The sequence below is a fragment of the Hypanus sabinus genome, chromosome 6, assembly GCF_030144855.1.
Source record: "Hypanus sabinus isolate sHypSab1 chromosome 6, sHypSab1.hap1, whole genome shotgun sequence".
Lineage (NCBI taxonomy): Eukaryota > Metazoa > Chordata > Chondrichthyes > Myliobatiformes > Dasyatidae > Hypanus > Hypanus sabinus.
The window spans coordinates 80333324-80360196 of NC_082711.1; the positions used below are offsets into that span (position 1 = coordinate 80333324).

At 41.7% G+C, this 26873-nt stretch overlaps 1 protein-coding gene across 1 annotated transcript in view; it reads left to right on the plus strand.

Moving 5' to 3' along the window:
* Positions 1-26873, plus strand: part of LOC132395615 (tyrosine-protein phosphatase non-receptor type 3-like) — a 171479-nt gene that overhangs the window by 83193 nt on the left and 61413 nt on the right. Inside the window, exons 14-18 of the mRNA XM_059972479.1 lie at positions 831-1013; positions 8096-8119; positions 11451-11676; positions 17727-17810; positions 24075-24131. Coding sequence (XP_059828462.1) covers positions 831-1013; positions 8096-8119; positions 11451-11676; positions 17727-17810; positions 24075-24131 — 574 coding nt within the window. The remainder of the gene's footprint in view (positions 1-830; positions 1014-8095; positions 8120-11450; positions 11677-17726; positions 17811-24074; positions 24132-26873) is intronic.

Below are 26873 nucleotides of genomic sequence, written 5' to 3' on the forward strand. Positions count from 1 at the left end.
ACTCTGCTCAACAGTGGTAATTCCTTTATGTTCTGCCAAAATAACAACAATCATAACTTTCAAATTAGGTATGTGTTTCTGACTCAGCAAAATGGAGTTCGTCTATTTTACAAATGAGACATGGAGCTGTACCATTTTGCTATTACATAGCTGGTTCTAGTGTAGCAATGAATGAGTTCTTCAAGTTAACTGTCTTTACTGTCAGCCCTGATGGTGAGTACCTTAGGGAAATGTCAGAATGAATGGGGGAGCAATTACACTTGGAATCTAATTACAGTAAATTCTATCATACTTAAAGGAAGATGTCATGTGTCTATATGAATTATTTATATAAATGTACATCTTGGACCCAAGACTTCAAAGAGGTGACCAGTTAAAAATTCTGACAGGCCAATGCTCTCATGCAATATAGAAAATAACTGCATTTGAATGAACTATTTTGTTTATTTGATATTACTTTAAGTGCATTAAACAAATAGATCAGGATTCTAGAAAATCGTGATTGTACCACACGTTTTCCTTCATAGTAGTCGTATGTAAGGTATGAAGATGGTTGTTTCAACTGTGGCTATTACCTTATATGAAAACTCTTAAGCATACGATACTTCCTTCCACTGAGGAGAATATATCCCAGAGTATCTGGACTTGCAGACTCCACTAATGCTGGTGTAGAACTTCCAATATGCAGCAATGAATCAGAACTGTGCTGTAAGTTGCCACAGCATGAATCCAAGTGAAGTTAGAAATGCTCATGTTAATGGGTAAAATAGAATGTTATTGAGCATCCTACTGTAACTAATAAAAGCCTCACCATTTTGTACTGCTAATAGGCCAAGTCCAAGAGTAAGGCATAATGCTCAAAAGCCACGGCATTCCTCCGTAGACAACCTTGCCACCGAGATGGCATACATCACAGAAAGTGAAGAGGTGTTTTATAACTACAAGGCAAACATTCCCACCAAAGCAACTAAAATTGATGCAGAGTCCAATCCAAATTCTGCAACACACAGCTGGTATGTGATTTAAGTGTTTTATCAAATAGTAGAATTAATGCTATAAGTTTATTTTCTCTCACACAGAAAATTATGGGGTAAACTTCTGCCCTGAAGCACACCTACGAAGTCTTCAACCAAAATTTTGATCACAATAATTTTTCTAATTTGATCACAGTGACCATTTTCAGTTTTGAGGTTGCACTAATTGCAAGAGCAGCTACTGTGACACCAAAGTCACTCTGAGTGAATTGTAGAAGTCAGTGGCTGCAAATGGAGATGAAGATTCCACAATCTCGAAGGCCTTGCACAAAAAGGGTATTAATGGAAGGGTGGCAAGGAAGAAGCCCTGGCGAAAGAGAAGGATATACCTGACCATAAAGCCTTGCAAAGCGGCCCTTAGTAGGTACAGTAAAGATATGGAAGAAGGACTTGTGTTCAGATGAGACTGAAGTGGAACATTTTAACCTCAATATTAAGTGGTACATGTGGCATAAACCTGATACTGCACATCAGCCAGGAAACACCATCCTACTGTAAAGTATGGTGGAGGTAACATCACGCTATGGGATGCTTTTCAGCTGCAGGGACTGGAAATCTGGTCAGGATTGCTGGGAAAATGAATGCTACTAAATACAGAAAGATCCTGGATAAAAACCTGCTAGCCTCTGTCAGAAAGCTTAAACTAGGGAGGAAGTTCATCCGTCACATCCGGTTTCGCCGCGTCTTGTGGGAAAATACCGGTTTGAGATCAATGCAAACTCTTTAACTAACGAAAACATAAACATTATCGACCGTCGTTACTTTTAACAGGATTGGCGTTAACATTTTAATTCAACATATCGATTATCTATTAATTTACAGCGTTGCTCTCACTGTGATTTCTAATGCTTGCAAACAACCTCTGCTCGGGTCTGCCTCGTGCGAGCCCCCCGCCCTCGCATTGATCTCACACCGGTATTTTCCCACAAGACGCGGCGAAACCGGATGTGACGTTATCGCATGCCGATATATTTTACAGGCAATGAATATACTTTAAACACTAATAATTCTAACTAGAAAATACTAACAAATGAATTACTAAGCGAAAATATTATAAACTAAATAACTGCCATAAAGGCAACACAATCTATCTTAAATGCATCCAGTGACTTGGCCTCCACAGCAGCTCATGGCAACAAATTCCACAGACTTACCAACTTCTGAGTAAAATAATTTGTCTGCATCTCTGTTCTGAATGGACATCCTTCAATCCTGATGTCATGCCCTCTTGTCCTAGACTCCCCCACCGTGAGAAATAACTTTGCTGTATCTAATCTGTTCAGGCTTTTTAACAATAGGATATCCTGCACAAGGACTCCCAGGTCCCTTTGAATCTCTGCATTTTGAATTCTCTTCCCATCTAAATAATAGTCTGCCCATTTGTTTCTTCCACCGAAGTGCATGACCATCCACTTTCCAACATTGTATTTCATTGGCATTTCTTTGCCCATTCCCCTGAACTATTTAAGACTCTCTGTAGGCTCTCTGTTTCCTCAACACTATCCACTCCTCCACCTATCTTTGTATCATCGGCAAATTTAGTCACAAATCCATTAATCCGATAGTCCAAATCATTGACATACATTGTAAAAAGCAGCAGTCTCAACGTCGACCCCTGTGGAACTTCACTGGTAACCAGCAGCCAGCCAGAATGGGATCCCTTTATTCCCACTCTCTGTTTTCTGCTGATCAGCCAATGCTCCACCCATGCTAGTAACTTCCTCATAATTCCATGAGCTTTTCTTGCTAATCAGCCTTGTGTGGCACCTTGTCAAAGGCCTTCTGAAAATCTAAGTACACCACATCTACTGCATCTCCTTTGTCTACCCTGCTTGTAATTTCCTCAAAAAATTGCAGTAGGTTAGTCAGGCAGGATTTTCCTTTCAGGAAACTATGCTGGCTTTGGCTTATCTTGTCATGTGCCTCCAGGTATACCGTAATCCCATCCCTAACAATTGATTCCAACAACTTCCCAACCACCAATGTTAGGCTAACTGGTCTATAGTTTCCTGTCTGCTGCCTCCCACCCTTCTTAAATAGATGAGTAACATCTGCAATTTTCCAGTCATCCGGTACAATGCCGGAATTATCAGTTCTTGAAAGATCATTGTTAATGCCCCTGCAATCTCTCCAGCTACTTCCTTCAGAACTTGAGGGTGCATTCCATCAGGTCCAGGATATTTATCCACCCTCATAGTTTTAATTTTCACTGCACATACTTCACTTCCGGTATACTGCAGATGTCTTACACTGAAGACTAATGCAAAATGCGTATTCAGTTCCTCTGCCATCTCTGCGTCTCTCATTACAATATCTCCAGCATCATTTTCTATTGGTCTTATATCTAGCCTTAATTCTCTTTTACTCTTTATATACTTTAAAAATGCTTTTAGTAGCTTATTCGATATTAGTCACCAGCTTCCTTTTATAATTCATCTTTTCCTTCCTAATAACCTTCTTATTTCCTTCTGCAAGTTTTTAAAAGTTTCCCAATCCTCTATCTTGCCACTAGCTTTGGTTTTGTTGTATGCCCTCTCTTTTGCTATTGCTTTGGCTCTGACTTCACTTGTCAACCACGGTAGCGAGTTTCTTCCATTTGAAAATTTCTTCTTATTTGGAATATATCTGTCTTGTACTTCCCACATTTTTCACAGAAACTCCAGCAGTTACTGCTCTGCTGTCCTTCCTCCTAGTGCTCCTTTCCAGTCAACTTTCCAGTTCCCCTCTCATGCCATTGTAATCTCCTTTATTACACTAAAATAACGACACATTGGAATTTAGATCCTCCTCAAATTTCAACATGAAAGCAATCATATTGCAATCACTATTCCCTAAGGGTTCCTTAACCTTAAGCTCTCTTATCACCGCCACATCATTGCACAATACCCGAGTGGGCTCAACAACGAGCTGTTCTGAAAAGCCATCCCTTAGACATTCTACAAATTCTCTCTCTTTTGGTTCAGAACCGGCCTGGTTTTCCCAATCCACTTTCTTGTTAAAATCCCCAGTGATTATCATGACATCGCCCTTCGGACACACCTTTTCTATCTCCTGCTGTAATTTGTAATCCACATTCTGGCTGCTGTTTGGAGTTCTGTATACAACTGCCATTAGGGTCCTTTTACCCTTGTCACTTCTTAACTCAACCCAGAGAGACTCTACACCTTCCGATCCTATGTCGTCCTTTTCTAATGATTTAATATTATCTCTTATATACAGGGCCACAACACCCTCCCTGCCTACTAACTTATCTTTCTAATACACCGTCTATCCTTAAATGTTTAGCTCCCAATGGCAGCCATCCTTTAGCCAAGTTTCAGAGATGGCCACAGCGTCATACTTGCCAATCTGTAGCTGAATTTTAAGATCGTCCATCTTATTTCTTATGCTGCATGCATTCAAATATAACACTTTCAGTCCAGTATTTGTTGCTTTTTGTTTTAACTGCACCATGCCGCTATTGCTCTGTAAATCACCCCACTGGCTGTGATTATGCATCATCTCCTGCCTGTCCTTTCTGTCATCTCTGTTGCATGCCATCTTTGATTTATTTCTGTTTTCCCCTTCCTCAGCCCTATCACTCTGGTTCCCATCCCCCTGCCAAATTAGTTTAAACCCTCCCTAACAGGAGGGTTAAACCTGCTGCTAGGATATTGGAGCCCATTGGGTACCGGTGTAACCCCTCCTTTTTGTACAGGTTGTAGTACCCACAGCATCTACACCCTCCTACAGAAAGCCCAAGCCAGATGGGCTGACCATGTCATCAGGATGTCTGACAGTCGACTACCAAAACAGCAGCTGTATGGAGAGCTGAGCCAGGGTAAGTGCTCAGTTGGAGGGCAGAAGAAACGTTTCAAAGACTGCCTCAAAGTGTCCCTCAAAGACCTAAACATCAATCCCAGTAACTGGGAATCGCTTGCTCTGGACTGCCCAACCTGGTGGAGCAGGACCACTAAAGTATGCTGCAGAAATCAGACACACCACAGAGGCTCAGAAGAAATGCATCGCGCACAAGGCTCGAGCTACCTCCACTTCCACTGCAGCACCTACCCTCATGTGTCCCACATGTGGGCGAGCTTTCAGGGCCTGGATTGGCCTCAGCAGTCACCTCCGGACCCACAGTCACAAACCCTGAACCTGACAGAAGTCATGGTCGTCTTCGACTCCGAAGGACGAACAACAATAACACCTCCCCCAGAAGAAGCCCCAGTGATCCAGGAACCTGACGCCCTGCCCCTTACATCAGTCTCTCATTAATAGTATCAAAAGTGATTTGTTAATACATTGAGATGCAGATGCAGTGCCAGAATGAGAGGGAATAGAGCATTACACCAGTTACGCATGCTTTAATTTTACAAACTTGTATAGTTCTCCCTTGTTGCAGCTCAAAAATAAAATTCCAGTAGGTTTTCATTTCATAAATTCATGTCAAATAGTACAGATTTTTTGCACCTTTATCACCTCACACTTTATAATAGACTAGCATTTTCTATTGATGATAGTCATGAAGTTCATCATTTTCTTTCTCCATCCTTCAATCAAGTGAAGACATTAGAGAAATAGACTGCTTTCCTAAAGAATTTAAGGGAATATTTGAAAGGGGGGATTAAATTCATGAGTTTTTAATTGTCTAGAGAACAGAGCAATGTTTTCACTCACAGAAGGGCCAGATATTGGAGTATACAGATGTCAGATAATTTGCAGAAAAGCTGGAAGGGATATGAAGTTACTTTTTTAATATAGAGGGTTGTAATAACAGGAAGTAGCTATCTTAAAGTCAGTTGAAAGAAATTCCATTGTATCTTTCAAAAGGTGAAGGGTGAATGATTGAGAAGAAAATATGTGAAGCTGTGTTTGATAAACCTAATTAGTTGGGTGGAATGAATTGCTGTTTCCAATAGTTGCCATAGGCATAAATATCAGGACAACTTACACCAGTGTTATCAGATAACAACATTATTAATGAAATTAACATTACCTAATTTCCATCTTGGAGGACTTATTGATAACTTATTATTAATAACTGAAATGAGAAATGCTGCCTGACTTGCTAAGTAATCCCAGTATTGATACTTATATTTCAGATACGCAGGAACTGCAGATATACAAATCCTAGCTTATCATAATTGGCTAGGATTTTGTTAGGTTAGGGGGAAGTGGTTAAGAGCCCTTGACTACTAATATACAAAGGGATCATGAGGTCCAATTCCTTATCTCCCTGAAAGAGGCACCAAAAGTAAAGAAGCCATATGGCATGCTTGTCTTAATTGTTCGGCACAATGAGTAGAAACGTCAGGAAGCCCTGATGCAGCTGTATAACACTTTGGTTAGGCTGAATTAGGAGTATTGTGTTTAATTCTAGTTGCTCCATTATAGAAAGGATGCAGAGGCCTCAGAGGATGTAGAGAAATGCTACCTAAGTTGGAGTGTATTAGTATATTAGGAGAGATTGGACAGACTTGGACTTTTTCTCCCTGGATTGTCAAAGGCTGAGGAGAGTGCTGATAAATGTTTATTAAATTGGGAGGCATTGATAGGTTGGATGGTCAGTTTAACATCTGTAGTTGGAAAAATGCTTGAAGCTATCATTAAAAAAGAAATAGCAAGGCATCTGGAAAGTAATGGATCCATCATGCAGACGCAGCTTGAATTGAGCAAAGGCAGGTCCTGGTTGACAAACTTACTGGAGTTATTTGAGGATATAATGAGTGTAGTGGATAGAGGGGAACAGATAGACATTATTTACTTGGATTTCCAGTAGGTGTTCAATAAGGTGCCACATAAAAGACTTATCCATGAGATAAGGATGCATAGAGTTGGGGGTTATGAATAGCGTAGATAGAGTATTGGCTTACCAATAGAAAGCCGCGAGTTGGGATATATGGGTATTTTTCTGGTTGGCAATCAGTAGTGAGTAGTGTGCTGCAGGGGTCAGTGCTGGGCCTGCAACGATCTGGAAGAGGGGACTGAGTGTAGTGTATTTAAGTTTGCTGATGACACAAAATTGAGTTTATAAACAAATTGTGCAGAGGATACGGAGAGTCTGCAGAGAGATATACGGTTAAGGGTCTGGCAAATGGAGTACAATGTTGGTATATGTGAGGTCATCCATTTTGAAAGGAAAAATGTAAGAGCAGATTATTTAATGGTGAAAGATTGCAACATGCTGCTGTGCAGTAGGACTTTGGAGTGCTTGTACATGAATCACAAAAAGTTGGTTTGCAAGTACAGTAGGCTGTCAAGAAGGCAAATGGAATGTTGGCCTTCATTGCTAGAGGGATAGAATTTAGGAGCAGGGACGTTATACTGCAACTGTACAGGGTACTGGTGAGACCACACCTGAAGTGCTACTTGCAGTTCTGCTCTCCTTACTTGAGGACGGATATACTTGCTTTGGAGGTGGTGCAGAGGAGGTTCACCAGGTTGATTGCGGAAATGAGGGGTTTATTCTACGAAGAGAGGTTAAGTCACCTGGGACTGTCCTTGCTAGATTTCAGAAGAATGAGAGGAGATCTTATAGAAACATATAAAATTATGAAAGGGATAGATAAGATAGAGGCAGGAAAGTTGTTTACACTGGTAGGTGAGACTAGAACGAGGGGACATGACCTCAAGATTTGTGAGGGTAAATTTTGGATGAAGGTGAGTAACTGCCTGTCCCAAAGAGTGATGAATCTGTGGAATTCTCTGCCCAATGAAGCAGTGGAGACTACCTCAGTAAATATATTTAAGACATGGCTGGATAGGTTTTTGCATAGTAGGGTAATTAAGGGTTATGGGTAAAAGGCAGGTGGGTGGAGCTGAGTCTGTGGTCAGATCAGCCATGATCTTATTGAATGGTGGTGTTGGCTCAATAGGCTAGATAGCCTACTCCTGCTCCTATTTGTTCTGATGTTAATCTCTCTGCTTCTCATCAGAGTTCTTTTTTTTGTGTGTCATAATGAAAACTGAAAGATCTATTTTTTCTCACAAATTCAGTATGTATTAATTTGGGTATATGTAAAGTAAAAATAAAGAGATATATATCTGTACTGAATGATACTGATGATAATCTTTTACAGGTCGGAGAAACAACAATCTTCAAAGTAAGTTACTAGTCTATTTTCTTCAAAAGTTGCTTATTATGACCGAAGAATGCCAATATTAGTTAATGGAAAATTTGGAGATTAGGGGAGATAGATGTTTTTGCAGAATTTACTTGCAGATTTATGGCTATCCATAGTGGCTTAATTATTTGTAACAAATAATTTTCTATTAAATTCACCAAAGAATTTAAGGATTTTAGCTGTGCTGTACATGAACTTAATATTATGAGAGTATTAATACAATGAGATGCTATTTTATCTGTTTGATTACATTCTTAAATAAAATGTTCATTTAAAAAGTATTAATTTTATTTCTAACTTTTCCATTGTTCCTCCCTTTTGGTTTATTTTCCTTCATTCTCTTCCCTTCTGTACCCTTTGTGAACCTGATTTAACTCTAATTCTCTCTCCTTGTTGTTTCCTTCTGCCATGGAATAGAACAGGATCATTGGTTGTCTGTCATATCTGACAATGATGATTAGTTTTGTGCAGTTGCTTGTTCATACATGGCCATTGAGTCTGAATTATGAGTGACGCCCACAATAAAGGCATGAGAACTGTACTGGATCTGAAAGTGGAACCGTGGCGATAACTTTCTTTCTCTGTCAGGCAGCAATTAGTACTGCTCGGCATCTCTCCATCAGAGTGTTGCGAGCAGTTTTAACTAAGGCTCACCAGCCACACCAGTATTGCGCACTCTGTTCCAGCTGTTTTAATACAAGTTCAGTATGTGCAATGTTAGCTTTCTCAGTCAGCCTTTGAACCTGCCTCAATTCCTCTTGCCCAACGAAAACTCAACATATAGAGCTGCTTAGGGATTCGGGATCTTTCATGCGTATGTCATGCTCTGTCCACTGAAGATGTGGTTTTACAATCAATGCCTTGGTGTCTCTGCCCAGTTGAGGACCTCTAGGTTTGTGATGTGGTCCTGCCAATGGATGCCAAGGATCAATCTCAGATTATGCATATAGAATCCCTCTAGCGTTTTGAAGTGTCTTCTGTAAATGGCCCAGGTTTCCAAACCATGCAGAAGATAGCTGAAGAGAACAGCTTTGTACACCTTTAGTTTTGTGGACAGACAGATGTTGTGATGATTCAACACCTATGATCACAGTCGATCAAAGCACTGGAGTGAAACAAGGGTGTGTTGACCCCTGTGCTGTTCAACCTGTTCTTTAACTATGTGCTGAATCACACAGTCAAAGACCTCAAATGTGGTATCCACCTGAAGTACAGAAATGCTGGATCGCTCTTTGACCTGCATAGTCTGAGTGTCAGAACAAGATAGTCAAGAAATTCTTTGTTGAAACCCTCTACGCCAACATTTGTGCTCTGATGGCTCACCTTGAGCCCGATCTTCAGCTAATTGTCAAGAAATTTGTCAACACATTGCATCTCTGGTCTTACCATCAACCTAAGCAAAACAGAAGTCCTATTTCATCCTGCTCCTGGATCAGCTACTACCACCCCCTCTATCATTATCACGGGAACAAGACTGAGAACAGTGGAAGAATTCAAGTATCTCTGTAGTGTTATTTATAATGATGACTCACTAGACATGATAACAGGATATTGATTAGTTTACAGTTCTTCAGATCGGCTAAAATCAGGAAGGACCCCTAACAGTGTTGTTGAGCACAAGGTTCTTGAGGTCCAAGTTCATAGTTCCCTGAATGTGGTTACACAGGGGTTGATAGGGTAATTAATTAAGCATATGGCTTTTTTGCTTTTATTAGTCCAGGTATTGAGTTCAAAAGTCAGGAAGTTATATTGCAGCTTAATTAAGCTGGAGTATTGCATACAGTTCTGGTCTCCCCATTATAGGAAGGATGCTGAGGCTTTGGAAAGGTTGTGGAAGAGCTCTATCAGGATGCTGTCTGGATTAGAGCATGTGCTATAATGAGAAAATGGACAAACTGGGGTTGTTTTCTCTGGAGCAGCAGAGGCTGAAGGGAGATCTGGTAGAGGCTAATAAAATTTTGAGAGGTATAATAGAGTAGACAGACAATGTTTTTTTCCCCCAGGGTTGAAATGTCTTGATACCAGTGGGCATGTGAGAGGGGTTAAGTTCAAAGAGATGTGAGGGGCAAAGTTTTTTTTAAATACAGTTGTAGGTGCCTGGTATGCGCTGGCTGGAGTGGTGGCAGAGGCAGAAACAGTAGAGATTTTTAAGAGACGTTTAGATAGTCACTTGAAGGTGAGGATAATGGAAGGATATGGCATTGTGTAGACTGAAGAGATGGCCATTTGGTTACTGATTTGGTTAGTTTGGCACAACATTGTCAGCCAAAGGGCCTGTCCTGTTCCTGCTTCTTTGTTCTCTGTTCAACTGCTGAGATTTCAGGCCAAAACCCTCCATCGGGACTGGGGATAGGAAGGCACCAAAAGCTAGAATAATGAGGTAGGAGAGGGAGAGGAGAACATGCTGGCAGGTGATAGGTGAGACCACATGAGGGGGAAGGTGGGTGGGGGAGGGGAAATTATGTTACAAGCTGGGAAGTAATATGTCGAAAAAGGATTCTTAAAAAGTCTGACAGTTTGTAAGAACTTCTGTACATCTCTGATAAGCAAATATTAATACAGTATTTCCTTAAGGTAAATAAAAGTAATTTGGGATCTTTTTAAAGAAGATACTTGATTTTTAAAAATTCTTTACCTTACTAATCTCTAATTTGGGAATTTTCATGCATTTCTATTTTGTGACGACTGATTACGGATGGGGATTCCTCGAAGCAGTGTAGCATATTCTGCTTTTGCTTTAACTTCAAGTGAAGTCCAGCCTTGAGTGGAGCATCAGAGGCCCTAAAGCATCTTCTGCTCAGTTTGTCCTGCACTTACAGGAATGCTGTGTAAAACCAGGATGTACTGGCTCTTGGTTCCAAACTCCAGCTTCATTCCACTCATTCTTGGCCCAGTTAATCTTTATAAACTGAAAATTTTTCCATCATAATGAGCATTTTCATAAATTTCTACTTTAGATCTCGTGCCATCACAGCTTAAATGCTACGATAAACCATTCCTATTCTGTGCTCTGTCTGTAAACAATCAAGTGTTATACAGTTCTGATTTTATTTTCAGTGCCTTGGATAATAAAAGTTAAATTTACTCTTTATCTGTGTCTACCAGTCTTGCTCTCTTCAGTTTACATCAAATACTCTTTCTTCTGTATAAAATAAAATCACTTAAAATTCAACAGGTAAAAATCTACCCATATAGATCCATCATGACTAACGTCAATTAATCTTCCTTTCTTAATGTTTTAGAATTTGTTGTCTAACTTGCTCTTTAACAGAGTTATCACCTTTCATTAATGCAATTTAACCTTTTCTAGGACATTTGAAGAGGTGCAAGAGCAGGTTGCTGATACTATAAAAAGGCAACAACAATCACTAACATGTTCAGTGAACGGAGTAGACACTAACAGCCCAAAAGATGATCTCTGTATTTCCCATCAATCGGCTGGCATTAATTTGCAATTTCTTGAGACCGGTGAATTGATGGCACCAGGAGCAACTGAGGATGAAATGACACAAAGCCAATTCTACTGTGATTACAAGGTTAGGAAAACTAAATGTAAACTACATTTAAAAGTGAAATATAATTATCTCTCTCTTAGTTTGTAAAGCAATTTGTAGCAGAACTTTTCAATAATACAAGTTGTTCATTCTTCATTCTCATGTTCTTGTTGGTTACTGGTCTGCGTGTTTATAATTTAAAATGTTGCTTTGGTCACTAGGTGATTGAGGATGCAGGGGTATACAAGGTGAATTTGCATTTTTCCATGACATGGAAAGAATTCTGAATGGTTTGAATTCTCACATGGTCAATGTAGAGTCAAATCACATAATGAAGAAGAGAGAGAGAGAGAGAGAGAGAAAAAGCAGCCATATCTTTAAAAAATTAAGTCGGTCTATCAGCCATATTCATTATAGCTAAGAGTTCTCAACTGTCAATTAAAGTTTCAAAGAAAATAAGGGTCTGAGTACATATACCCATCAAATTTATTTTTGCTTTGTATTACTTTTATTAAACTTTAAAAGGTCAGGGTGTCAGCATGAAAATACCCCTTTGTGCAGTAGGAGAATCTTTACATTATAATATTCCTGAGTTTTTGAGTTCTAAGAATTATTGCAAGAAAATTAATTTTAATAACGTTATTCAGGTTGAATTACAGACTACAAAGTTCCTTTTTACTCTTTAAAGTACCGTTAATTAATGTTTGGTGTCTAGGACTTTTAATTAATCTTCATTCAGATGTTCTGAGGACACTAGTAAGAGTAAGTAACAAAAAAATTACAATAGTTGCAATTTAAAGTTTTATGGTTGCTTAAGTATTAGATGTAATGGAATTGTAATGAATTATTTTGAATAACACTGGCTGAAAATTTAAGAGAATGCAGTGACTTGTATTTTTTTTAATCAGTATACTTGTTCACTTTAGGAGGTCCTTGAGTGTAAAATTACACACAAGTACAAATATGGAAGAGGATAGTATGAATTATACAAAAGCAGTTACTACAAAATTGATAACACATTTTTAAACTGCACTTGCTACTGGGTGTGTCACCAGTCTTCCATGATCAGTGACCTATCAAGGTTCAACACATCTAAATGTTCCATTATAACTCTTCGAATAACTACATGTGCTGCCTATTATGGAAAATTTCACTGAAGTAGAAATTTTGCTGGCAGAATATCATGTATAATAAATTTATATGGGTATCAAAAGATATGACAAGAAGGCTTATGTATGGGGTAGAGTAAGATCCAGGATCGGCCATGATGTAATAGCGGAGCAGACTCAATGGGCTTGAATGGTCTAATTCTGCTTCTATGTCTCATGGTCTTATCTTTTAATTATTCTGCCTTCCAGGTTTTAGGTTTTTTTTTGGAATCTGGCTATATTTGGTGAGATCAAGATTCACCAACCTTTGCTTAATTTTTATAAATTTTTATAATTTTTATAAACGTCTGTTAGCAACTGTAAAGAAGTGATGTTAGACCATAAGACATTCAGCCCGTCGAGTCGCCTCCCCCATCCTGGATCCCACTCAACCCATACACCTGCCTTCTCGCTATATCCTTTGATGCCCTGACCAATCAGTAAACTATCAAGTTCCACTTTAAATATACCCACAGACTTGGCTTCCACCACCGTCTACGGCAGAGGATTCCACAGGTTCACTACTCTGGCTAAAAAAACTCCTCCTTGCCTCAGTTCTGAGAAGTCACCCCTCAATTTTGAGGCTGTGCCCTCTGGTTCTGGATACCCCCACGGTAGGAAACATCCTCTCCATATCCACCTAATCTAATCTTTTCAACATTCAGTAGGTTTCAATGAGATCCTTCCCCCCACCCACCTGCATTCTTCTAAATTCCAGTGAGTGGCAGTATGAAGCTGCCAAACACTCTTCATATGTTAACCCCTTCATTATGAAATGTTGGGTATCTGGCTGTGAGATAGAGATCAGATTGATTTTGTTTTGGTCAAATTCGTGTTTATTGTCATGTGCACAAGTAAATGTATGCACAGGTGCAATGAAAACCTTATTTGCAGCAGCATCACTGGCACATAACATAATTTCAGCAGCATTCATAAGAGAAATATAAATCAAACATCAATTACACAATTTTTACAAGAAAGAACACAATTAGAGCAGAGTTCAGTTAGCAGAAATTTAAAACAAATCAACCCTCAGAAAATGCATCGGTCTTTCCCTACTTATCGGCCGGTTGGTGGCGTAGTGGCATCAGCGCTGGATTCCGGTGCAAATGGTCCCGAGTTTGAATCCAGCTGGCTCCCTTGCACACTTTCCATCCGTGCTGGGTTGAGCATCGAGCTAGCAATTCGACCTCATAAAATAAACTGGAGAATGCTACAGAAACACCACATGATGAGCAATCACCAAAAAAGATCAGTGCAAAAAGCTTGTCGTGACGGCAACCCGATGACCCCACCAGGAGTAAAGGGCATGCTTCTTCTTCTTCTTACTTACATATTGTATGATCTGGAGATTATTTGTACTTGGATTGATAAAAGGCAAGTATTTGCACTACACGAGTCTGAGATCATAAACTTCTCCAACCAAATCCAATTGAGAATCAGTTTTATTACCTTTGCTGAATCCCGACTAACAACATCCCATAAGTTATGGTTGATCATTTACTGCAGAATTTATTCTCCTATGCTGTGAGGCTAGCTAGGTACATGCACAAAATGCTGGAGGAACTCAGCAGGCCAGGCAGCATCTATGGATAATGCATCAGGACTGATGAAGGATCTCGGCCCAAAACATTAACTGTTTACTCTTTTCTATAGATGCTGCCTGGCCTGCTCAGTTTCTCCAGCATTTTGTGTGTTGCTTTGGATTTCCTGCATCTGCAGATTTTCTTGTTTGTGATTCTACCTAGCTGACTCACTACGTCAAAGTGCAGTTGTATTGTAGCATACAGAGTCATATTAATAGAAATCCCACTTGTATAGAAAGTATCTGTACTTCCATAATATACTGTAACTTTGAGGATCCACTGCAATACTCATACATTTGAAGAGAATCTACTGTGCTGCATTGGAAATTGAGGTATTAGCAGTTAGTTGCTCCTGTTATTGAAAAAGAATTTTCTGTCACTTCAACACTGGAAAAAATGGGCACTAGCCTCATAGCGAACTTATAAACTATATCATCAAAGTCTTCATTCATGTCTGATGGATCCAACTGTTAAATTCTTAGACTGTTTATTGTCATTTTCTTTGCAGTTTAACAATGAATTAGCTGCTTGTGTTTTAACTAGTTTTTATATGCAAGTTTAATATCCCTCTAGTGGTTATACAAATCATAATTAAGCTCTGGAAGTTTCTTTGTTCTGCATTACTTGAGTAAGTGTTTTCTCATTGGTGAACTTGGTACTGCAGTATTGAGTAGGTGGTTACTAATTGGTTAATACTTATCTATAGATTTCAATGGAATTTTCTTTATCTCTGTGGTATTAAAAAAATACAGTAGCTGTTCTATGCTAGATGCCATATTTAATCTTAGCTTTCTCTATCACTGTCTCTTCAACTTTCCTCTGTTCTATCAACTTTTAATAAAACAATCATGAAGCAACAATTTTTGGGTCTCTTTCCTGACTTCTGAAAGAACCTTGGACTTAATCACCAGAATCCAACATGCCCAATTTCGTGGATTTCTAGGTACACTTCCAGCCTCACTATTAACCCTTTTCCAGCTAAGGGTTCCTGCTGAGTTACAAAGTCTAGTGGTGTAGGACTTTCAGTCATAAATTTATCTTCTTCTCTTTCTGGATGAACATTTGCCAGGGAACTTGAGGGGCTGGAGAAAGGAGACAAATCTGCTTAAAACTACAAAACCATCTGCCACAGTGGAAAGTTATCACTAAGATCTTCTTGAAACACTGCTTCCTATAGGCTGAAGAACAGCACTTACAGTATCGATTCCACCCAGAGAAATGGTGAACGTAATCTTTGTCCAGCAACCCCAGGAGTAATGTGGAGAGCAGGAACAAGAACTATGCGCGCCAAATCAATTGTCCTTCTTCAACCTGCCTGTTTTGTTAAATCTCCAGAAAATGTGGGCAACTTCGTTCCCAAATTAAAGTCATGCTTTTGGTGGGCCAGAGCTTCTGAAACATAGAGAAAGCACCTCAAATCACTGGAGAGAGAGCACGAGTCCTATTTTTGCAAAATTCTCCAAATCCATTGACAAAATGAACAAACCACAATACTCAGTGCTAGGCTCCTATTTACACAGTCAATTCCATAAAACCTAGTACCGGCCACTTGAAATAGGCAATCTATTTGTAGTTCTGTGATGGATGGAGATAAGTTGTTGGACAATGGAAAAGGTGTAAGAATGTTGGTAATATTCGTGCTCAATAGGAATCTCGAGTGTGTGACTATTCCGAATGGAGAGCAAGCATTTTTTAATGTCACTGAGATCCACATGAGCATATCATCTCGCAAACCTCATACTCATGGCAGGATTTCAGAAATCTGCATTTGAACACAATATGGCTTGTCTTCTGTCGAGTGAACATTGGGGGTGGGAGGCAGAAACTCCAGCTTGGATGCCACGCCACACTGCCTCTAGTGGAATACAGCAACTCTGATACCTCTCTCCTAAGGCAGCTGTAAGCCGGTGACATCATAGTTTAAGGCCTAGTCCTTGCTACAATCTAGACTATGCGGCTCCCTTGCAATCCGCCAATAAATTAGTGAATTGAACTTGTAGCATTCCACATTTACAATGTCCGACAGGGTTTTGCAATCAAAAGATCAGTGACTAAGATGGTCGTCACTGTGAGACTGCCCACCGCCTTCATGCACTCTCTGGCGCAGGCAGCAGCATGATCCGCACTATCCAGCTCCTTTTGTTTCTCTGCTAATGAGTAACTTGCTCATGGGGTAGATCTACACTATTTTAAGTTCTTAATGTCCAGCAGGGTCTTATGATCATGAAAAAATGTTTAAAAAAGTTCAATAACATCTTTGCTTGACCCCATAGGAACCACTGCAATTGAACAGGCCACCATCTTACCAGAAATCGGCAATCCTGTAATCAGATTGACTGTATCAGAATCAGGTTTATTGTCACTGATGTGTGTTGTAGAATTTGTTTTTCTGTGGCAGCAGTACAGTACAAGACAAAAAATATTAAGTTACAAACAAATAAGTAAGAGCTTTGAGTTCCTGAACAGAGATCCTCTTCCCTTCCTTCCATCTCATCAACCAAAGTGTATGGACCTGTGTACTTTTCCTTGTATTAGCTTCCAGCTATCCAAAAATAGCTGATAATGAGGCTTAAACAATACCAGGTGGTTTCACTGGTGCTATCCACCCAAATAGAGCATGTTAAAAAAAACCATTGAGGAAATAAATGTCTCTATGAACATTACCTGGACAATTCATGAGGTGGGAGCATGAATTTATGTCCATACTGCACCAAGTTGAACTGGGATTCACTGGTCATGTAACATGAAATCCAATGTTCACTTCTCAGAGCTATTCAGCATCTTTATCAAGCTGTCAGCAAAATGTCAGCAAAATCCTTGGAGCACTGGAATGCAAGTTCATTTTTGATAATCAAATATTCAATCTCTCTTAGAAATCTTGACTTTGACAGGATTAACATCAAGAGGAGATTGTTATTTTCTCCTCTGTTTTGCCATTGTAATAACCATTATGAATGAAGTTGACAAAGGATACTAAATTTATCCTTGCTGTGGTTTTGATGACACCACTGAAAGGGGAAGGAGCAAAAGATGAAGAAAAACATTTTTAAAAGTCGTCATGTTTAAATGTCTGATAGCACCTGTCGCCTAACTTGAAATTCACCTGTCCTAGTTGGTTGGTATTGTGAGCCTCATGTAGGTTGTTGCATCATCTTCTCAATGCTTCAGCATCTGTTACAACTTTGTGAGATCAACTGTTTTTTTTTAAACTCCAGTGAAAATCTTCTGAATATAGGGCATGTTCAAGTTAGGTTAAAACATGAGTTAAACCACGATTGGCTTTCTCAAGTATAGAGTGCAACTCAATTGAAAGACTTTTGTATCTTCGTGTAGTAATGTTAAGGTTCTTGCTTTCCAGAGTGACACAGTAAGACGTGAACATGATTTGCTTTTGGTTCGAATGAAGCCAGATGAAGAAGGAAAGTTTGGCTTCAATTTAAAGGTAAATAGAATAAACTTAATCTTCCTTTAAAAAATCTGTTGGAAATTTTTGAGGAAATAACAGGCAGGATAGACAATGGACAGTCAATGGATGTTGGTTGCTTGGATTTTCAGAAGGCCTATGACAAGATGCTTATATCTTGTGATAGGCCTTCTGAAGATTTGCCTCCTGCCAGTCAGCAAAGAGTGGGAGTGAAGGGAGCCCTTACTGGTTGGCTGCTGATAACTAGTAGTGTTCCACAGGGATCTGTGTTAGGACCAGTTCTTTTCACTCTATATGTCTGTGTTTTAGATGATGGAATTGATGGCCTTGTGGCCATGTTTACGGACAATATGAAGGTAGGTGGAGGAGCTGTAGTGTTGAGGAAGCAGGGAGTTTGCAGAAGACTTAGATTAGGAGAATGGGCAAATAATTGGCAGATGGGATATAGTGTAGGGAAATGTATAGTCATGCAGTTTGATAGAAAGAATAAAGGCATAGACTGTTTTCTAAATTGGCAGAAAATTCAAAAATCAGAGGTGCAAAGGGACTTGGGGGCCCTCGTGCAAGATTTCCTAAAGGTTAATTTGCAAGTTGAGATTGTGGTAAGGAGTGCAAATACATTAGCATTCATTTTGAGAGGACAAGAATATAAAAACAAGGATGTAATACTGAGGCTTTATAAGGAATTGGTAAAACTGCACTTGCAGTATTGTAAGCAATTTTGGGTCACTTATCGAAGAAGAGATGTGATGGCATTGGAGAGGGTCCAGAGCAGGTTTGTGAGAATTATCCCAGGAATGAAAGGGTTAATATGACAAGCGTGTGATGGCTCTGGGCCTTTACTCACTGGAATTTAATAAAATGAGGAGGGTGTGGCGACCCACTTTCTACGCAGGCAAACTGGCTCACAAAATGGCGTCCACGTCGGCAGAGAGGCCAGCCCCAAAATGGCACTGGGCCGCCACCTTCACCAGCAAGGGGAGAAAGCCCGCGCGCAGGAAGAGACTTACGTATTGCACCTCTGAAGTCATTTCCGCCCGGAGAGGGCGGGAACGGAACTGCGTAAAAACCAGTGCCACGAAGTTTGAATAAGCTAGTCTTGAGTGCAACTTACAGACTGCATGTCGTTATTTCTAACTCTGTGTGTAGCACATCGCTATATTGGTGACCACGATGGTCCAAACAGGATTTGGACCAAAGATGATCGACTCTTTATCTGTTCACACAGTTTCGCTAAAACTGCCAACTTTCTGGACGCTGCGACCACGCGTGTGGTTTGACCAAGCAGAAGCCCAGTTCCAGATTCGGCAGATATCTTCTGATTCCACACGTTACTATTCTGTGGTGAGCTCCCTTGACCAGGAGACAGCCGCCCAGATTGAGGATTTCATACAGTCACCCCCAGAAGAAGGCAAATATGCTGCATTCAAAGCACGCCCATAGGGACCTTTGTCCTCTCACGGCGGGGTGCCCGCTTGCTGCACCTGGACAGTTTGGGAGACAGGCTGCCATCAGCATTAATGAACGAGATTATAGCCCTGGCTAAAGGACGCAAGCCTTGCGTCATGTTTGAGCAGGCATTCCTGGAGCAGCTGCCAGAGGACATACATCTGCTGCTGGCCGACGCAGATTTCAGCAACCCCTGGAAGTTGGCAGCCTGGGCAGACATGCTGTGGAAAGCCAAGAGGGAGAGCGGGGGCATCTGTTGGACAGATTACCAAGCCACACACCCAGACCAGGCCCAGCAACAGAGCGTACATAACCCAGAGGCAGGAGTGAGGAGGCCAATGAACAGTGGTGTTTCTACCACCAGCGGTAGGGCACAGAAGCCCGCCATTGTCGCCCGCCCTGCAAGTTCCCAGAAAACGCTAATGGCTATGGCGGCTAGCCACCAGGACAGCCTCTTATACATCTGGGGCAAATAGTCAGGACGCCGCTTCTTGGTCAACACTGGAGCGGAAATCAGCGTCTTACCCCCAACAGGGTACGACACCCACAACAGGGAGCCGGGACCCACCCCGAGGGCTGCAAATGGCAGCACGATACAGACCTACGGCACCCGCACAATGCAGCTGCAGTTCGGCGCCAGCCAGTGCATGTGGGACTTCACACTGGCCGCCGTGGCCCAACCATTTCTGGGGGTGGACTTCTTGCAAGCTCACAGCCTGCTAGTTGACTCGCAAGGGAAAAGACTGGTCCATGTCAAGACTTTGCAGACGTTCTCCCTGGGTGAAGCCAAGTCGCCGTCCCCACACCTGGACTCCATCACGCTGTCTGACAACGAATTCACCAGAATCCTGGCAGACTTCCCTCCACCTGGTGAAGGAGGAGTTCAAGAGGATGGAGGAATTGGGAATCTTACGGTGGTCCGACAGCCCATGGGCCTCCCCCCTGCACATGCTGCCCAAAGCAGCCGGGGGCTAGAGACCATGCGGCAACTACCGCAGACTGAATGAGGCTACAACTCCAGACCACTACCCCGTGCCGTACATACAGGACTTCGCAGCAAACCTGCACGGGGCAAGCATCTTTTCCAAAGTAGACCTCGTCCGGGGATACCGTCAAATCCCGGTACACCCTGAAAACATCCCCAGAACAGCACTCATCACCCCGTTCAAACTGTTCGAATTCCTCTGAATGCTGTTCGGCCTGAAGAATGCCATTCCAGCGGCTAATGGATGTGGTGGGACATGACCTGAACTTTGCTTTCGTCTATTTGGACGACATCCCCATAGCCAGCAGTAGTCGTCGGGAGCATCTGTCCCACCTCCACCAGCTCTACTTCCGCCTGAGTGATTTCAGCCTCACGATCAATCCAGCCAAGTGCCTCTTCGGAGTCGACACCATCGACTTCCTGGGCCACAGGATTACCAAAGACGGGGCAACACCTCTGCCCGCCAAGGTAGACACAATCCGCCACTTTGCCCAGCCCAACACAGTCAAAGGCCTGCAGGAGTTCATTGGTATGGTGAACTTCTACCAGTGCTTCATCCCCTCAGCATCCCGTATCATGTGCCCTTTGTACACCATGATGTCGGGTAAAGGCAAGGACATTACTTGGGACAAAGAGGCCACGGCCACTTTCATTAAAGCCAAGGAAGCCTTGGCAGATGTCCTGATGCTGGTGTACCCCAGAACGGATGTTCCAACCGCCCTCACAGTGGACACATCCAACACAGCAGTCTGCAGCACTGGTGGAGGCGCAGCAAGCAGATGACGAGATGCCCAGCTACAGGACCGCAGGCTCAGGTTTGCAGTTGCAAGACTTCCTCGTAGGCCCAGGTGAGAGGACCCTCCTGTGTGATGTGGCTACCAGCCAACCTCGCCTGGAGGCGGCGAGTTTTCGACTCCATACACGGTTTGGCGCACCCATCTATCAGGACAACTGTCCGGATGGTCTCCAGCAAGTTCGTATGGCACGGACTTCTCAATCAGGTCAGTGAATGGGCCAGAACGTGCGCACAGTGCCAAACAGCCAAGGTGCAGCGGCACACCAAAGCCTCGCCGCAGTAGTTCGAACCCACCCGCTGGAGGTTCAACCACATTCATGTGGATATTGTGGGGCCCCTACCAGTGTCGCGAGGAGCGCGGTACCTCCTAACTATGGTAGACCGGTTCACAAGATGGCCAGAGGCAGTCCCGCTCACTGACACCACCGCTGATTCCTACGCCCGAGCGCTGATTACAACCTGGGTAGCACGCTTCGGGGTACCGGCCCACATTGCCTCCAACAGAGGTGCCCAGTTCACCCCCAGCCTGTGGTCAGCTGTGGCCAGCCTATTTGGAACACAGCCACACCATACTACTGCCTACCATCCACAGTCGAACGGACTAGTGGAACGCTTCCACCATCACTTGAAGTCGGCTCTCGTGGCCTGCCTAACTGGGTGGATGAGCTTCCCTGGGTCCTGCTTGGAATCCGTACAGAGCCCAAAGAGGATCTGCACACCTTGTTGGCCGAGCTGGTGTACGGCACAACCCTGGTCATCCCAGGAGAGTTCATACCAGTCCCGAGGGAGCAAAAGGAAGAATCCGCAGCAGTCCTGGACAGACTATGTGAAAGGCTCAGCAGCCTGGCCCCCGTACCGACTTCACAGCACGGACAGATCCCAACCTGCGTAACCAAAGAGCTGCAGAACTGTAAGTTTGTATTTGTATGAAGGAGCGCACACCAGGCACCGCTACAGCAGCCGTACGAGGGACCATTCAAGGTGATCAGGAACAACGGGTCCATGTACGTTCTGGGCATTGGGGGGAAAGAGGAGGTTTTCACGGTGGACCCACTCAAACCAGCCCATGTGAAATTGGCGCAGCCGGTCAAAGTTCAGGCACCACGGCACAGAGGCAGACCGCCCAAACAGACACTGATCCAGACTGTGGACATTGGGGGGTGTATTGCCGGTTCTGGGGGGGTTATGTGGCGATCCACTTTCTACGCAGGCGAACTGGCTCACAAAATGGTGCGTGCATTGGCAGAGAGGCCAGCCCCAAAATGGCACTGGGCCGCCGCCTTCACCAGCAAGGGGAGAAAGCCCGCGTGCGGGAAGAGACTTCTGTAATGCACCTCTGAAGTCATTTCTGCCCGGAGGGGGCGGGAACGGAACTGCATAAAAGCCAGTGCCGCAGGGTTTGAATAAGCTAGTCTCAAGTGCAACTTACAGACTGCGTGTTGTTATTTCTAGCTCTGTGTGTAGCACATCACTACAAGAGATCTCATTAAAACCTATCAAATATTCAAATACCTAGACAGAGTGGATTTGGAGAGGATGTTTCCTACAGTAGGAGGAGGAGTCTAGGATCAGAAGGTACAGCCTCAAAATAGAGGGACATCAATTTTGAACAGAGATGAAAAAGAATTTCTTTAGCCATTGGGTGGTAAGTCTGTGGAATTCATTGCCACAGACAGCTGGGGAGACCAAGTCATTGAATATATTTAAAGTGGAGATTGATAGGTTCTTGATTAGTCTGGGCATGAAAGGTTACAGGAAGAATGCAGGAAAATTGTGTTGGGGGGTAATATATCTGGAATGATGCAGATTCGGTGGGTCAAATGCTTCTATGTTTTATGGTCTTATAAACAAAAAGCTTATTAAGTAAAGTAACCTTTCTTAGTGTGGAGTGGCATGACTTTGTGTTCAAAACAGGCATCCCTCCTGTGTTTTGGGGGTTTATTTTTGATGAAGGAAGTTGTGCAGAATATTTTTAGGGAGGGAGATGTAGGAGTCAACTTCTAATTTTCTCTGAATATTTATTCAGTGTTGTTTTATATGTGTTTGTAGAGTCCTAACTCAAGTTACTTGTTTTCTGAATTTGATATTGACTGAAACTTTGTATTAAAGATCTGCTTTTTCTTGTTTGGTGAAACCTGTTAATTGCAAGACTTGCTATATAGGCATTGAGTAACCAGCAACACAAGATGCTCGTGGAACTCAGCAGGCTAGGCAGCATCTACGGAGGAAATGGACTGTCAACATTCCAGGCAACACCTTTCATGTGGACTGAATCTCATTCCTCCACAACTGCCCCCTGACCTGCTGAATATTTCTTCAATCACTGCCAATTCCAGTATTTGAAGTCACTTGAAGCTCCTGCTGAGTTCTGTCACCATGGCACAGAAATTGGGACTGTTGTCACACAATCCAACAACCAAAGTTCACATGGTGTTGTCTGTGTGGGATTTGAATTCTTCTTGTGACTGAGTAGGTTGCTCTGATTTTCTTCCCCACCTCTCCTCACCACATCCAAAGATAGGTCAACAAGTTAATGGCTGTTGTAAAGAGCCATAGTGTAATGAGTGATAGAACTGGAGACGGGAGCGGGACTTGACGGTCATATGAGAGAGAATATTAAAGCTCAATCTTGTACCAAATGAGCTTTTTTAGGATGAATAACTAGTGTTAAAATAATTTTAGCTTTATTGGTACTTTTAAATTAAACTGAATTATAATTTGTAATCTGTGTCTTTGACAGATCACTACAGAATTAAATATCCAAAGAATATGGTTAATTAATATTGAATTTCCCTTATAGGCTACTCATTCAACTAAACTGATTATATGCAGTAATTCCATTCAAATACAGAATCCAACCATTTCTATCTTAATCTGATACTTGCAGTATACTTCCAAAAATATTTTGGAGTGTAAAGTAATAGATAAGTAATTTTTCTTTAGGAAACTTGAGTGAAATATAGATTGTGTTGAACTACAGCTTTGTACACATTATGTTCTTAACATCTCTCTATTCTGTTTTCTTCATATATTTTACTCATTCCACTTGCAGGGTGGAGCTGATCAAAAGATGCCTCTTATTGTCTCAAGAGTAAACCCAGGATCACCTGTGAGTAAAGACTCTTAATTTCATAAGTCTGTTTGTTTTGTACCTAAGTAACAAAGTATTTCCAGCTTCTGCTTCTTGTTAAAAGCCCAATACATATGGAGCAAGAGGATACTAATTGAACACTTCTCATTGGTATCTGCTAGGGAGATGAATGCAGATGATGGAGATTTAGGGGAGAGGTATGCTGATATTCTGGAACTTGTCTCAGGAAGGGGGTTGTGTAAGAGATATTCTGTCTCTGTCTTATGAATTTGAGGGGTTTTTTTTAATTGAAGTAACATAGAAAATCCATGAGTACAGGCAGTATGTATGGTCCGTATGGACTCAAGCAAGGGCTTTGATAAGATTTTGCATGGTAGGCTGTTAAATCAGAGTTAACTTGCATGAAATCCAGGGAGAACTAGCTAATTGGATATATAATTGGTGTGATTGTAGAAGGTTGTTTTTCAGATTGGAGTTGGTGCAGGGTGCATTGTTATTTGTCATCTATAAAAATGAATTGAATGAGAATCTACAAGGTATTAGTAGTAAATTTGCTGAATATGTAGTGTTGTTGAGAGTGAAGATAGTTACCAAGATTTACAGAGGGACTTAGATCAGCTGCATAAGTGGGCTGAGGAATGGCAAATGCAGTTAGTGTGAGGTGTTCCATTTTGGGAATGGTAGAACTTGCATTGTGAATAGTGGCCTTGGCGAATGCTGTAGAACAGAGGAACCAGGGAGTACAAGTATCTGGCATCACAGGTGTTGATGAAAGCTTTTGACATACTGACCTTAACCAGTCAGGGCAATAGGTATAGAAGTTGGGATGCAATGTTGCAATTGCACAGCATGTTACGTGACGTTGCTTTGCAATATTGTGTTAGTTTTGGTCACTCTGCTATAGGATAGATGCCATTAAACTGAAAAGTTGCTGGGACTTGAGGAACTGAATTATGGAGAGAGATTTAGCAGATTGGTTCCTTATTTTTTGGAATGTAGAATAATGACAGTGGTCTTACAGAGATTTATAAAACCATGTTGAACATAGATAGGATCTATGTGCATTGTCTTTTACCCAGTATTCAGGAATCAAGAACTAAATTTAAGATTCAAAAAGAACCCAATAGGCAACATTTTCACCCAGAGAGTGGAAAGTGGTTGAGGTATTGATAATGTTTTGGGTATTTAGACAGATTTTTTTTTTAAATTGGATAGGTATTTGGACAGGAAAGGAATGGAGGGTTATGGGCTGAGTGCAGGTCGGTGGAACTAGGTGAGAGTAAGCGTTCGGTATGGACTAGGATGGCCGAGATGGCCTGTTTCCATGCTGTAATTGTTATATGGTTATATTAGATAGGAAAAGTTTAGAGGGAAATGGTCCAAATGTGGGTGTAGTAGCAAAAAAATCGATCCAAAATCAAAACAAAGCAATTGCTGCCTGCCTTCATACTTGCATGACATGCTGACAGCTCCAATGATTGCTCCAAAGAGTCAAATTCCTTGTTTTGGTTCTTTATTGGCAATTAGAAGACATATGATTGTTTATTGAGTGCTGTCAGACAGACAGACTTTATTGATTCCGAGGGAAATTGGGTTTCGTTACAGTCGCACCAACCAAGAATAGTGTAGAAATATAGCAATAGAAAACCATAAATAATTAAATAATAATAAGTAAATTATTCCAAGTGGAAATAAGTCCAGGACCAGCCTATTAGCTCAGGGTGTCTGACACTCCGAGGGAGGAGTTGTAAAGTTTAATGGCCACAGGCAGGAATGACTTCCTATGACGCTCAGTGTTGCATCTCAGTGGAATGAGTCTCTGGCTGAATGTACTCCTGTGCCTAACCAGTACATTATGAACTCAGCAGTCTGTGAAGTTGTGACCTCCCCTGTCCCAAGCTACAAACTGACATGAAATAAGCATGAATACGTAACCTGTTCCTTTCACCTTTACCACATAATAAACACACAGCACGGAATACACGACTCCACAATCTAGACCCCTAGTTATCACATAATTGCAACTGTATGCTACTAATACATAGAAGACAAGAAATCTCAGCAAGTTATGCAGCATTCATCTTGATCAGAGGTTACTAGCACTTATCATAGCCTCAACCCTCTGCCTCTTGTAAAAAATAGATCTTGATTATAGGTCAATCCAAATAGTTAGTCTTGCTCTTAATATGTATTTGTTGTACAAATCCTTTTCTGTCTGGAAAAAATTAAATGATTCTTCCCATTATCCGTGAGCTTCATAGTGATGTGTTTAATCACACTAGCTCCTTGGAGGAAATTGCGTTTTATACTTGACCCTTTCTAACATCCCTGTGGCTGTGGCATATACTCTTTGATCCACAAAAATAAGTTTGACATGTATTAGACCTGCTTCTATCTGTGGTAAGCATAGTGAGGTCTTCAGAAGGAACAGAAGATTGGGTGTTAACGCTTCTCTATGGCATCTCTCAACTCCTGTTCAGCTCCAACAAAGTTTGTTGCTTTATCAGATCGCAGTTCACAAACCTGTCCTCATCTTGCTATGAAGTGTTGAAGTGCATTAACAAAGGAATCTGTATCTAAAAGAGATGTCACTTCAATGTGAACAGCTCGTATAGCTAGACAGTTAAATATGACCCCATACCTCTTCACTGTACTCTTCCTGCTCTTCACCTCAAAAGGTCCAAAGTAATCCATTCCCACATGTGTGAACTGAGGTTCATCTGGAGAGACCCTGTCCAGAGGTGGATATGCTACGCGCTG